Consider the following 15,754-nt stretch of genomic DNA (forward strand, 5'->3'; position numbering starts at 1 on the left):
AAACTATATACTTAATATTTGACTTCACAAACATCTAATTTGAACCAGTGCTGCATTCAGTATACCACGTGACACACAAAAATCAATGTTTATCTGTGTTTTTTAATATTTAATATTGAGTAATGTATAGTTCTAAAATGTGAATTATAATCTGCAGTTTGATACCAAACTTATTGACATAAATTCATGTAATAGTAGTTCAATAAAATTTTGAATGTGAGTCAACAAACGAGATGACATGGCCTTTTACCTGTGACCCGTATGGAAAAGGTTAAACAGATCACAGTTTTCCCAGATTCATCTTACTCTCACAACTATCCTGAGGTATTTATCTTTGATCCAACCTTTGTTGGAAGCCTATCAATGTTCCCCTCAGCAATTTGAGGACAAGTTTGGGATTTTGCTGACATCTACCGATTGTCTTCTTCAGTTCTTTCTCTGGTTTCCTGGCTGGTTTGATGTTGGAATTTATTAGGTAGAGATCCTTTGTTAAAAAGTGTTTGTTTACCATCTTCTGCCATCAGGAAGCTCTTTTTCTCTGTCCCATGTTCTTTGTTTGCCAGAGTTCCAGAGACATTAGATTCACAAATTAATTCAGCTCATTTACATTCTTCTTTATCATCGTTGGCTAATCGTCTTTCTGGCACTAATTTGGGAGTGTCTGCTCATAGTATTTCCCAACCCCCTTCTTCAGATCCCTAGTCTATTGGTTCCCATAACAGAGTCTATCTATATTTTCGAGGATCTTTGGCTCAGGTGGACAGTTGACAATGGTGTTGGTAACTATCCTTCACCATTATCTGCACAACCAGTTGCCTTTTCACCTCCAACAGATCCACAGTGAGTGGAGCTTCATTCCCAGGCCATAAGAGAGTTGTTAGTCAAAAGGGCAGTAGAGAGGGTTGATCCCATTCTTCTGGGATTTTATTCCCATTTATTTGTTGTACCTAAGAAGACAGGAGATTGGTGTCCAATCATCGATTTGTCTCAACTCAACCAATTTTTAGATCCTAGTCGCTTTACAATAGAATCTTTTCTCAACCTACAATGGCACTTTGTGCCATTGTTTTGGATGTCCAAGTTTGATGTTACCCATGCTTATCTCCATATTCCCATAGTGGAATCTTCCTAGAGGTTTCTGAGATTTGTGCACAAGGGTCAGGTGCTGCAATTCAGGGCTCTACTTTTTGGTCTTGCATCAGCACCTTATGTCTTCTGCAGAGTTGTTCAAACTTTTTTTTTTGTCATCTGCATTCCTTGGGTCTGTGCACACATCATTATATGGACGACCGGCTCTTTCTGGCACTATCTCGTCAGTTAGCAGAACAACACTCTCAGATTCTCCTTTCAGAAACCACAAAAGCGGGAGGAATCTTTTGTGTGTCACATTTAACCAGATTTGTGATATCTGTATATCATTAGCCACTCAGTTGAATTGACCTCTGGAAGACATTGTGCAGGCTGGTATGTGGACTACTCCTAATACTTTCCTATCTCTTTACTTACATGATCTGGCAGTTTCCTCTTCTGAGGGTTTTTGACTAATCCCTCAGCTATTTTGACCACATTTGTTAGATTTTCATCAGAGGTGAGTATTTTCCTCAATCATATATTCTTTTTTTTTTTCCAGTGTCCCTTTATTTTTCCACTGGATCCCACTCTCTGGTGAGTGTTGCCCAGGCAGGTATGCTTTCTGTTTTCAATTCCGTGCTAGTAACCACTTTTACTATAATTACTACAGGTTGCAATAGGCTCTGTTGAAATGGGGTGTTCCATAAGACCACCTAGGCACCTACCAGATGGTGTTACCTTATTATTATGGACTATCATGAGTAAAGCTCAAGGGGATCGCAGGTTGAATGCCAATCTTCAAGTTGAATAAATCAGGGTCGGTTTGCTTTTAAAAATATAAGGAACTTGGTTCACCTATTGCACTGTTCCTCAGGAGTCCCACGATACGTATTACCCCCTTAGATTATTAGTGGAGCTTGGGAGTACTTACCAACCCCAGTTTCTAGTTACTGGGCTGGCAGACAGAGGCTTTTCCTCCAGAGTGTTTGAGTGTGTTCCTCGACTCTTGGGGGCTCTCCTACTCTGGTCCCTGGATGTTTTTTCCAGATGTCAGTAGGAGTGGCACCAATCTCCACGGGATCCTACTTGTAATTCCGGTTCAGATTTGACATCAAGCTATCCAGTTGGGGGTGCATGGCCTTCTCTTTGATCAATATTGGTTTTGTATATTGTTCACGGACAGATGCCCACTATCTCCTCATAATTTTGAATGCAAAGTGGTCCAATCCTACGTACTTGGTTCAGCACAGATTCCATGTCCTCTCCATAATTCTAGGGGCAAGCAGAATACTCCTTGCCCACTTAGTTGGGAAGTGAGGATGAATGTTCATAATTCCAGACTGGATAAGTTATGTTCCAATGGTTGAATATGGCATACAACATCCCGATATTCCGAGCCTAGAGTGCTTTTGGACTTCTTCAGGTGTAGGAGAAAGTTTGTCCACTTCAGTGTTGCTTACTTTCTCATCGTGATTCCGGTGGTGCAAAATGCATCACTCTATGGCTACAGGTTGGGATCCAATCAAAAGTATACATATATATATATAACATTGCGGTCCAATAGCCCTAGCCACCAATGTGGGATATAGGTACCATAACCCCTTAATTCCAACCCCCGAGTTGTGGAACCTCGGCTATCTGGTTGGGGCTGGCTTATACTGACGATTACTCATATTCTATTTCACCTTTGATATAGGAACTGAGATTCAGGTGAAGAGCATTCCTGTGCTGTAGTGCAGTTCCCCCACTCTTGTACAATCTTTATCTTGGTACACTCCTGTTCTATACAGATGCTTTCTGTATGGTTCATGCCTACACCAGCCCCTCCACCTTCTTAATGTGAGATTCTAGCTATAGTGTCAATGGAGGTAAGTTTGTTTTGGAAGTTAACATTTTCCTAAACTGAAAATGTATTTCCAATAATACTTACCTCTGCTGACATTCTCCTGCCCTACCTCCCTACTAAAAGCCAGTTTATATCTCGAAAAAGTGATTACATTCGCTGAATGAGGTGCTTATATACAGTACCTAGATAGAGGGTGCATTGAAGTTGGTGGAGAATTTTGCAAATTAGAATTTGCCAAGGGCATTTGAGTAGGGTAGAAAAGACTGGAGCAAGTGTTTTCAATGTTTAGATGGGGAAAGAGTGGAAACCCTGGAGATCGAGAAATAGCTATAGTGTCAATGGAGGTAAGTATTATTGGAAATACATTTTCAGTTTAGAAAACATTAACTTTTGATTGAGTTTAATCTTTTACTTTAAGGTGTTCACTTAATTGATATTCCTGAGCATTCAAAAAGTTTAAGCCTCTAAGGAATACGCAGGTGTTAATTATTAATTATTACAAATAACAACATATAAAGTCTAAAATATTTTATCATTTCAAAACAATTTAAAGCCCAAATATCAAAGAGTTAATAGATTAAAAGATTTTCTATTGAAAGAGATACTTTGGTAAAGATCAACAATGTGGGTAAAAAAAACAGAAATAATCAGAACTTTGTATTATTTTATCCTGAATATTTACTCTCTATTTATATGTAGATTTAAAGGTATAAAAACATTAAACTTCAATTTTCATCACTTTTTTGGACAGAGTTCCAGGAAGCTAGAGAATGGATTGCTAACAAATTAAACTTTAATATCAACAAAGATGTGAATTTCTTTGAAACAACCATTCGTGTACTGGGAGGACTTTTGAGCACATACCACCTAACTCAAGATAGCTTATTTTTGGAAAAAGCAGTAAGTAATGGTCAATTTTAAATTTAAAAATGAGGATTCCATCCTCAAAAGATTTCCATCGTTAAAGTAGACTAGACATTTTTTTTTTTTAATGACATTATGTAGTTAAAAAATCTTGAGTATTTTTCCAAAAATACCAAACCTCTGGCTTCAACAGTGTGATGATTTGTTACTCCATACATAATACTTATAAATGCTGAAGATTAGTTAGTTAGAATGACTTTTAAAATTACCTAATATAGATGTTATTTGTAAGGGGGTGAATTATTCTCCCACATAACAAACTGAATGTTTTCAACTACAATTTGTGGAACTTCTGTGGTTGATGTTAGCATGTATAATACCAGATAAATGTTACATATGTTTTAGTAAAGGTGGTAAAAATAGCATATAGTTATTTGAGTCAATTTCGATTATATTATTATGTGATCCCTTTGATCCAGTTCATGTTCCTGCTAAATATAGATAAAGTCAAGTAGCGGTACAAGAACATAAGTATTATTTGTTGGTGTAGATTAATGTTGTAATTATAGAAAAATTATAACTTTTACCAGTTGTTGGCAGTCAAGTATTTTGATATTGTCAGTGATTACATAGAAAGTACTTGTGTGCCTCAGGCAATAATAAGGCTTGAATTATTGATGGATGAACTATGTAAATATATCTTAATAGTTTTGGTCAGTAAATGTTTCAGCTAATAATAGTGGTCAGTACACAAAGAACTGGCTGAAATATTAACACCTACATGGGAAAGTTGCATTAAGAAAGAAGTAGAATATTAATCTAACTACCTCCCTCAAAATATTTTTTGAAGTATCCTTCTTGGAAATTATTTTTTTTGTTCATATAAATATGATTGTCTATAGATATCTAATCTCTAGTAAAGTGTACCATTTAATATTAAGTTATTATTTAAGGAAACTTTTCATACCTTTTTCACACCATTAAAATTTTACACAAGTTCAACTTCATTTATACATTTTTAAAAGTACTTCTATATTTACCATTTGCATATTCTATATGAATATATTTTTCTTAACTAAAATTATTCTTTAAATAAATTGGTGAAAATTATACCTTTTTTTTTAACACTTGCAAAAGGTTAATATAGTTATGTTGACTTTCATGGATAGATAGATGACTCTATAATAATTTACCAAACTGAGGTTTGCAGTGGTAATTAAGATCTACCCAAAATTATTCTTTCACAGGCTCACTTATCATGCTTATTTCAAATGAAAGTCTTTTATTTCATTACTTTTAGCCTCACATTGAAACATCCAATAAAACCATTTTATAACTGTAAATATCACAGTGCATTACTCATGTTAGGGGCATGGATTTTCCATGTGGTAGAACTCTGGATTTCAGAGCTGGCGAGCTGGGTTTGAATCCATGCAATACCATAAAATATTCCTCACACTTTTAGCTATGGGTGCATCATAAAAGTGACAGTAAATTCCTTAGTGTAGATGGTGGGTGGTGGGGTGCTGTTGACTGGCAGTCTTTCCTCTGGTTATTAGTTCAAAATTAGTGATGGTAACAGATAGCTTTATTAGCTTTACCATAAAGAGAATACTCATGTTAAACTTTTTCATAAATTACTATAATTAAAAAAATCAGTTTAGTCCTGACAGCTACATTGTACCATAGTATTCAAAAAATTAAAATTTTGCCTTAGTATTTGCATTTAATAAAGCCATAGCATTGACAGAATTATGCCGATTAGTTACCTGCATGTTAGTTTATGTTGTGCAGAAGCTTTGCCTTTGTGTGGAACCTTTAATGATGAATTCTGTGTTTAACCACATTTTTCTCATATTCCAAATACAGTAAATTAAAACAGTGTGCTTTAACATGAACAGAAATTGATTAAAATCCTTTGAGATTTGTTTGGTCAATTAGAGTCTTGTTTTTCCATAGCAGTTTTTTTCTTAGCTCTCACTAGTAAGTATAAGTGTGATGTAGCTGTAAGAGATAGGAATAAAAAGTTTGAGTGTCTTTCTTGGGTGTTTACTAATGATTCTGTTTATTAATGATTCTGAAAAGCTTACTGTTTTTTCATTATTCAGTCTATTTCTACTGTTGATTCCAAGTTATTCCTACTATTAATTCCACATTATTCCAACTATTTATTTCATGTTATTTCTTCTGTTGATTCCATTTTATTCCTGCAATTTATTTCACTAAAGAACATTGGATTAATTGAAATTTTATATATATATATATATATGTTATTATTATTATTATTTTTATTTTTTACTATTACTCATTAGTTTTGAAGCTGTTTGATACTTATTAAATGTATAAGCATCTTCAGTATATATTAATTTTGTGGGTTATATATTTAGTATATACTTATGGTTTAAATTTATATAATCATGTAAAAGATTGACATTGGGAACCGTCTAATGCCCTGCTTTAAGACTCAGTCTGGTGTTCCTTACTCTGATGTTAATCTACAGTCTGGCACTGTTCACCCTCCTTCATGGAGCATTGACAGCTCTGTGTCTGAAGTGTCCACTATTCAACTGGAGTTTCGAGATCTCAGTCGTGTAACTGGCAGAACTGAGTATGAGGTTAGGGCTATAGTGATATCTTTTATATTACAAGATTGTTTATTTGTGATTGTTTCGTTTTTACTATAAAAATACTCTTGTTTGTCAGTGTTAATGTTTGCAGAATAGGTAATACATTTATTTCTTGTTTAAGAATTTTTTGCAAGTTTAGAAATTGTTGCTAATTTTCAGCAAAGGTTAAGATATACTTATCCACTTCTGTGAGGTAAATTTTATTAAGTTTAACAAAACCCAGATTTTATCTGTGATTTTTATAACCTAATACTGTAACCACTTTGTATTTTTTGTGTTTGTAATCTCATGAATTGGGTTGAAAGTAATTCAAACAGAAGAAAAGTTTTATCTAAGACTAATAAATCAAAAATAACATTACAGCTAAATTTCGAATCACTTACTTTCTTTATAAATACATCATATTGTAAATAAGTGTAAGTTTAGAAAAAATCACATCTCTACTGGAAAGTTTCTTTATCAGGAAGCAGCTTTTCACGTTTCCAAACACTTGCATACTTTGCCCAAAAAGGATGGACTTGTGCCAATGTTTATTAATACTGATACGGGTAAGTTTCGTACTCGATCCACTATCACTCTTGGAGCTCGAGCAGATACTTATTATGAATACCTTTTGAAGCAGTGGATTCAAACTGGAAGAAACATAACATGGTAGGTAAAGGTGTTAAAATTATGATTAAAAAAAACTTCATTTTTTCTATAATTCATGCCTTATTTACAGAAACAAAAATAGTTTTATTCTCTCTCTTTTTCTCCAAGACTCATAAAATTGATGTATTTGAATTCTTTGTTACAACTATGTTTCACCTCCATTTCTCCATAGACTATTTCTAAAGTGTACGAAACTTTTGTTCATTGTGTTTTTTATTACTATCTGGAGAGTAAAGGTTGTTTTCTCCAACTTTATTTCCAAAATGTCTAAATCCTTTCATTATGCTCTACAATTTCTGAAAAAGGTATTAGCTGGTAGAATTGTTATGAAACCTCAGTGTACCGTATATGTCGGCATATAAGGCGACCTTTTAACCTTAAAAAATCCACCCAAAAATTGGGGGTCGTCTTATACTCTGGGTATAAAATGTGAACCTTAAATTCTGTGGTGTACGGTAAGTTGTTAGCATGGGGTTTTGGTTGACAGTAGGCTAATACCTGTCTTGGTAACTACCAACACAAATATTTTCTACGGAAACAACATAATTCACATTATTATAATAAAATAATAAAAGTGTAGTGTAATAAAAGTACTTATAAAATGTATTGTTTTGAATTTATTAAATATATTCAGTAAGCATATACTTTCTTTTCACTCAGATTCTAAAGAAGCAACTAATGCACTGTAATAAATGATTTAAATTTATACTGGAACGAAGATTGGTGTAAACAATACTAACACAGTCATCAGCTACTGAAAACACAGCACCCACTCATGAGGTATTGCAGATTGTGATAGTTAACCAACAATATCTCCCCACTGTTTTTTTCTGGTGACGTTAAACCAAAAACACAACTGTAACCTTAAAAATTAGCACAATTTGGGGGGGGGGTCGTCTTGTACGGTGAGTATAGCCCAAAACCTACATTTTAACTTGAAAATTTGGGGGTCGCCTTATATGCCAGCATATAAAGTAATTGTTTTTCCGATACAGTACTTACCTCTTACATAAATAGCTATTCTCATTCAGTGCTATCTTCTATATGTAAAACATTTTTCCATGTACCCTAAGTTCAACATGATTCAACTGCATCTTGTATGTAAATCATTATGTGAAACCCTCCACGAATAGGAGTGCGACACACCCTCCTTACGCATGTGACTCCCTCTATTCAGTTCTACCAAACTATCACTTCTCGTTTGGCAGTGCTTGTGTCAAGACGTTTTTTATTGTTCTCTTCAATTGTGTTTTTTTTTTTTCATTAAAGTTTATGCTTTTTTTTTTTTTGCTATTCATTCTGAAGTGAAAATCTTTTCAATTTTGAAACAGCTTGTGAACTTAAAGAAAACTTATTTTTTTCCAGTTTCATTTCTTTATTCTGACGCTGTTGTCTTTGATCATTTATTGTTCACAATGAATTCCAAAGTCTAAGTTACCACTTCTGAGGTAATACCATCTACCAGCACATTTACACAGGTTGCAAGTGGATAACTTGGGTATGGAATTATTGGCTCTCATCCGCTGTGAGATTGATCATTATATGAGTCAACCTCCTTCTCCTGATGTTGTTCATATTTCTCCTGAATATGCCGAACCTGTTTGGGCTGACTACGAATTTGACTGCCTTTTTCCTCCACCTGATTTTGCTGTGTCATCTACTTCCTTTCCCCTCCTTCATTGACTACGGTACCCATATCTTTTCTGTTGCCTTGGGATCCTAACACCAGTCAGTGTCTTTTGGAGGCAGTACAAAATCTTCTTTCCCACAAAGCCATCAAACCTGTAACTCATCCTTCTCCAGGTTTTTATTTCAGGCTGTTTATAGTATTCAAGAAAACTGGGGACTAGCAGCTTGTGATTGATTTGTCCTGCCTCAATCACTTTTTCATTCTGCCCCGATTTATCATGGAGTCTTTTCTCACCCTCAAGTGGGCTTTTTCTTCAGGTTTATGGATGACCAAGGTAGACATGACAAATGCTTATTTGTATATTCCAATATCTCATCCGTCGAGGTGCTATCTTTGGCCCCATATTTCTTTTGATGAGTGGTCAAGGCTTTCGCCTGACATATGCATACTTGGGGGTTGCACTTACACCATTACATGGACAACTTGTTTTTGTTAGCTTGTTCTGAACAATAGTCCAACCACACTCATCTGCTGCTCCTGGAGGCAGCTCGTGGGGGTTTGTTAATAAAGTTGGAGAAGTCATTCCTTATACCAACCCAATAACTTGTCCACTTGGGTGTTTTTATCAACTCATCTCAGTCGAACCCGACCTTCTTCTATTCAACTCCATGCCCTTACTACTCCCTCTATTACTGCTCATGATGTTCTATCACTTTTGGGTATATGGTCTTCTATGAAAGCCCATATTCCCTGGGGTTGGGTGCATATGAATTCTCTTCAGTAGGCCCTGCACAACCAGTGGAACTGTGCACTGGTTCCATTAGAAGCTCCTATTTCCCTTCCTTCTACTCTTGTTGACAATCTGCACTGGTGGTCAAACAGGCCTCACATGTCAGTGGATGTTCTGCTTCCTCCCCTGCATCCAGATTTGCATATCTTCATGGATGTTTCCCTCCAGGGTTGGGGGTGCCCCAATCAGCAGGAAGCTTCAGGTATGTGATCACTTGTTGAGCGATCTTACTATATCAACATCCTGGAGCTTTTAGCAGTACCTTGTGCTTTGGATCATTTTCTTCTTCTTGCCAGAAATTGTCTGGTTATGATCCATTCCGGCAATTCTACAGTGGTGGCTTATATCACTCACAAGGGTGGCATTTGTGGTAAAACCTTAGATCTCCTTTTTTTGGCCCACATGTTCAGTATGTGTCTCCTTGCTTGCCATGTTCTGGGTGCATTCAATCTTGTCATGAATTGTCTTTCCCATCTTGACAAAGTTTATCCACTAGAGTGGTGTCTCTATCCACTCATCTTCCACACCACTCAATACCAATTTACATTTGTTTTGGTCTCTGGTTCCTCATCCACTTGCACTAGCTGTCGATGCATTCAGTCAAGATCAGAACAACAAATACCTTTACATGTATTCTCCCATCCGTCTTGTTCCCAGGGTGATTTTGATCATCCATACCACTCTGTATCAGGTCCTTCTGATTGCAACTCACTGGCTGGAATAACCATGGTTTCTGCGGCTGCTCCAGCTCCAATCTGCCCCACCATTACCTCTTCCTCTTACTCCACCCCTTCTACGTCAACCTCGGTCATCAGCATTTCATCCAGCCCTTCACATCCTCTATCTTCATGCCTGGTTTTTATCGGGGTGCTTCCATTTTCTGCCAAAACTCGATGTGATAGTTCAATAGAATTGAATAGAGGGACTTACATGCATCAGAAGGGTGTGTCACACTCCTATTTATGTGAGAAAAAGTAAGTACCTCTTGAAATACATTTTCAGTATAGGAAAATTATAATGTTTGTAACTGTTAAAATATCAGACTTAAAAACCATACTTTATTACATTCGAAATACTTTGATTTTCAAGAAGTTATGATAGGATTTACCTGAATATTAATTTCTTTCATCACAAGTAAAATTATTCAAGTTTGGGCCCCTATTGGTAGTATTACTATTGGCATAATCATTTAGATAATTCATAATGGTGTGATTTAGTAACTTATATTGTATTATATATATATTTAATAATATAAACTCAAACAAATAAAGAATAAATACCTACCTCATATCAAAGCTTTCCTGACTTTTTGAACTGCAAACTGGTCAATAATTAATTCGTAATTCATGTGCTCTAATTCCTCATTTTCTATGTTCACAAGATAAATAGATCTTGGGATATCTTGTTCCATAAATAGTTCTTTACTCTTTTTGACACAGCAAATGACCTTTCACCTGTAGCATCCTCATCCTGGTTTTTTGTATGTGTGAAATCTATGTCTTTTAGTCTCAAAACTATGTGTTGAGGTCTTTCTTTTATTTATTGCATTATGACGTTTTGTCAAAAATCTGTATGTATGGAGAAAAATGGATATCATTTTTGGAAACGCCGTACAGGAATTACCATAGAACATGTAAAAATTTCAAAGACAATAAAACCATTGCAGGCCTGTGTAATCATCAAATTTTAATTAAAGATGTATCTTCTATTCTAGTGTTAATTTTTTGTGCAGGAGTTTCACTAATTTTCAAAAGAGCTTCCTTGATATTGCAAAAATTGTTTTTAAGAGCATAAACAGCATCTGTTTCTGCAGACCATCTGGTCTTGCATACTTTTTTTAATGCTGTATTCTTTCCTAGGCAATCCATAAGATTGTTCCATCTTTGTATAGAAGCAGATAAAAATAATTCTGCTTCAGAACATGGTTCTGCTAGTTTTGGTTTAATGAATGGCTAACACGACGTATAAATAAGGCTGATGCTGCTTGCTTTTTAATTCTTGCTTAAGTCCTGAATATCTTCCAACCATATTTGAAGGATTATTATAGGTTTGTCCTCTAAAGTTTTTGATGTCTAGATTTAATACTTGCAAGGTATTTGTCACAACTTCCTCTAAGTATTTGGTAGTGTGAAATTTTATAGGAATAAATGCAAAAAATCTCTCTTACTTGCCCATCTTTCCCAATATATCTCATTATAATAGTAAATTAATCAATATGACTTATGTCTGGTGTTGAATCAATAACTATTGAAAAATAAATTACACTTTACTCTTTGTTTTTGAATTTAAGCTGATGCCATTAATTTTATGAACTTGTCACAAGTTTGTTGTGATAAATAACTTGTAATTACATGACTCCAATTATTTAAGTGTTCCAAATGATGTTTTGAAAAATCATTATATTTGATAAGATACTCAAGACAACTTAAATAATTACCTTTTCTTTTTGAATTTCAGCATTTATCGTGGCTTCTAAATCCTAATCCTAATTTAGACAACAATTTTACAGTAGCTACCACGTGTTTCAAAACTTCATATCAATATGACTGAAATTAGTTATTTCATGCTCAGTCAGTTTGCTTTGGACATTTTTCCAGTCACAAAAATATATAATCAAATTTACTTGCAAGTCTTACTTTCCTATTTGGGAATAATTTGCAAATGTAACAATATACAAATTTACATGTAGTGCATGTAGACAAGCTATTTCCATTTTTCTTTTACAGTTTACACAATCTGATAAAAATGCTGTTCTTGCAGACTTCAAAAATAGCTTCTAATTCCCTCATGTCTCCAATATTTTTGGGTTTATTTATTATGTAATAATCAATAACTTTGTTAGTAATTATACCTGGCCATAAAGCAATATTTTGTGAGTAGTTAATAGCTGGACTTGAATATTTTTCAATTTCAGGTTGGATCAATACTGGTAGTTGAGGCTGTATTTATTTGATCATCACAAAATTCATCAGCACCTTCTTCGTTGGTTGTTTTCTCAAATCAGTTAATTCCTTCCCATTTGGCTGCATGGTGTTCTACGAAACAAGAAATTGCACCTCTCTGCTTCTGTAGGCTTTTCCTTAGTTGTTGTTCCTTTCTTTTTTATTCTCCAGAATGGTATACCCTTTCCATTTTTCTTACTGCACAATGTGATTTAGAAGAGAAAAAAAAATCACTAAATAACTAAATTTGCCAAATTTCCTTTAGTAAGACACTTGCAGCAATTATTCCCATTTGTGGATGTTAGTTAACTAAATTTCACTTGTCCGGCAAAACAGCAATAAAATATGAAACATGCATATAAACATTTTTAATTTATATAGTTTAGGGCCCTCCTGAATCAGGAGCCTTTGGTGCATACCCTTTGCATGTAGTGATAAATCTGCCACTGTGTAGTTGAATAAACTTTCATTAGCTAGCTACGCAAACTAATTTTCTTTCACTCTACTTAAGTTGGAATGTTTGCAGCAATGAAGAAAAATCTGTGTTAAAAAAAAGTGTTTACCTATGTTTTAATTCAGTCATGTAAATGTCAGTTATATAATCACAGGCATTATTTTCACTAGCAGAAGTACCCACCCTCCAGACAGGTATAACTGCTAGTTCCTGCAAAAGGCTATTGGGCCTACAGTCTGTTCTGGAATTGTCTGACATTTCTAGAACAACGTAGTCGTACTTGACATTCAATAATGTTCACCATCCATGGGAAAAAGGATTTTATTGAAATTTTAGTTTAAAAATAAGCTATCATCACAGCATTACATCACAGAGTAGATTTTGTTGAAGTATTTCTTTGTAGATGTGGTTATCAATGAAAGTACCTAGCTTTTTTGTTGCAATGCTCGTGAGAATTTCACCAAAGAAAAACAAATTATTTTTTTAAGTTTGTTTTTGATTGTTTTATATTTGAAACTTACTTCTTTTTTTTGTAATTGTTATTGATTAAATCTGAAACATATCATTTTTGTGAAAATTTAAATTTTTTATTTATTGCTCAGCTATAAAGTTACTGATATAAAATATCACCCAGTCATGATTGGTGCGGTAGTTTCCAAGATCAGAGTTTTGGGCGTATACATCACAAGCTCCATTATAATGAGATTCACTTTTCCAATCAACTAATCTCTAATATGTACAATAAAAAAAACATTAAAAATGTAAAAAATCAATTATGGTTAATTTTGAAGGGTATATAAGACTGATAGTATGTATATTATTATCATCTAATGTATGAAGAAAGTGTTTCCGAATTTTTCATTTCTTTTTGCAAAATACATTAGTATGAAATAATATTAAATTCTTGTTCATGTAAAGTTGTTTACTAGTATTAGTACCCTATACCTTCAAAGAAATAATGCACAGTATGCACTATGCAAGTCATGCAATGTGTTTACATTACTACTAAGTTTTTTAATTTATTAATAATCTCTCTGAGACTGAGTGGTGTTTATCATATATGTTGTTTTACAAAGAAATACTCAGTAATTGTATTTTAGTTTTCAAACATTATGAAGAACTGTTGCCTGTTTTTGAAAGGAAATGTCCTAACTTTATTTTATCCTCATGTTTATGAGAAATTAAAAAAAAAATGCTATGTCTTGCTCATTGAAATTTACTTTTATTATCAACAGTAATTTTACTAAATTTTAATTTGAGTAATAATAAGAAATATATATTTACAGTACACTTATAAAAAAAAAACACATCCAATCAAAATTGTTGTAGTGACCACCCCTGCTATTTGACTCCAAGGTATTTTGCATTGTGCCTGTTTATTTAATTTCTACAGCAGTCAACAGAATGGATCAGTTCAATGTAAAATATAACTGCACTTTTATGTATGCAGGTTAAAAGAAGACTACATGGAAGCAATTGAAGGTGTCATGAAAAACCTTGTTCGTAAGAGTAAACCAAATCAATTGGTGTTTGTTGGTGAACTCTTAAATGGAAAAAAATATAGTCCAAAAATGGCAAGTTGATGATGGGGATCCTTTTCTCTATATAAAGTCTTTAATAACCATCTTAGGCTACTTTTTACTAATTTGTTTGAATTTATTAACTTCTTATAAATATACGAACTGCGTTTAATTCTTGATTTTGTGTTTATATATGCCTCCAAGTCGTGTGTTTCTATTTTCCATATCTCCTCATACTGTTTATTAATTGTACAATTTGCATGTGTTTCCTGTTCATTGTATGATCATCTAAACCTCATGAGTTTTTGTTTCACATATTATCATGGTCCATATAATTGACATATGTTTTCTCTGTACTTCTTATAATCACCTGATGCATATACATTTTGTTTCTCATGCCCTTATAACATTGCAGTAAATAATCTTTACTCTTTCTGAGAATATTTAAGTTACTTTTTTGTTTTCTATGCAAATTAGGACCACCTGGTTTGCTTCCTCTCTGGGACCCTTGTTCTTGGTTATCATTATGGAATGCCAATTTCCCACCTTAGGCTTGCTGAGCAACTAATAAACACCTGCTATCAAATGTATGCCAATACTGCAACTTTTCTGAGTCCTGAAATTGCCCACTTCAACCTGAAAAATGAAAAATCATCAGATATTATCATCAAGGTGAGTCTTACAATCATCAAACCTCTCTTGACTAGAAATGATCAATAATGCGACAGTTGTTTTCCCTACCCTAAATGATAAGATCCCTACTTTTTTGTTTTCAAATAACTCCTTGGTTTATATACTTTTAGCAATGCTTGAAGAATAAAAATATTTAAAAGTATAAGGACCTTAGCAGAGCACTCTCAGTTTGAACATTTATTACTCATATGGTAATAAGGACCTTAGCAGAGCACCCTCAGTTTGAACATTTATTACTCATATGGTAATAAGGACCTTAGCAGAGCACTCTCAGTTTGAACATTTATTACTCATATGGTAATAAGAACCTTAGCAGAGCACCCTCAGTTTGAACATTTATTACTCATATGGTAATAAGGACCTTAGCAGAGCACTCTCAGTTTGAACAGTTATTACTCGTATGGTAATAAGGACCTTAGCAGAGCACTCTCAGTTTGAACATTTATTACTCGTATGGTAATAAGGACCTTAGCAGAGCACTCTCAGTTTGAACATTTATTACTCATATGGTAATAAGGACCTTAGCAGAGCACTCTCAGTTTGAACATTTATTACTCGTATGGTAATAAGAACCTTAGCAGAGCACTCTCAGTTTGAACATTTATTACTCATATGATATTTCAAAACACTGAAGTGCCAAAATGTTTCTTTTTCAGTATGTTGGTG

The 15,754-nt window shown here is 34.1% G+C and overlaps 1 protein-coding gene across 5 annotated transcripts in view; it reads left to right on the plus strand.

Moving 5' to 3' along the window:
• Positions 1-15,754, plus strand: part of LOC106462474 (endoplasmic reticulum mannosyl-oligosaccharide 1,2-alpha-mannosidase-like) — a 29,135-nt gene that overhangs the window by 10,384 nt on the left and 2,997 nt on the right. For all 5 annotated transcript variants that reach the window (XM_022389750.1, XM_013922400.2, XM_022389749.1 and 2 more), the window contains 5 exons: positions 3,669-3,817; positions 6,208-6,396; positions 6,872-7,059; positions 14,326-14,449; positions 14,873-15,067. In XM_022389750.1, coding sequence (XP_022245458.1) covers positions 3,669-3,817; positions 6,208-6,396; positions 6,872-7,059; positions 14,326-14,449; positions 14,873-15,067 — 845 coding nt within the window. The remainder of the gene's footprint in view (positions 1-3,668; positions 3,818-6,207; positions 6,397-6,871; positions 7,060-14,325; positions 14,450-14,872; positions 15,068-15,754) is intronic.

This window comes from Limulus polyphemus, unplaced genomic scaffold (genome assembly GCF_000517525.1).
Source record: "Limulus polyphemus unplaced genomic scaffold, Limulus_polyphemus-2.1.2 Scaffold1177, whole genome shotgun sequence".
In the NCBI taxonomy this organism is placed as follows: domain Eukaryota; kingdom Metazoa; phylum Arthropoda; class Merostomata; order Xiphosura; family Limulidae; genus Limulus; species Limulus polyphemus.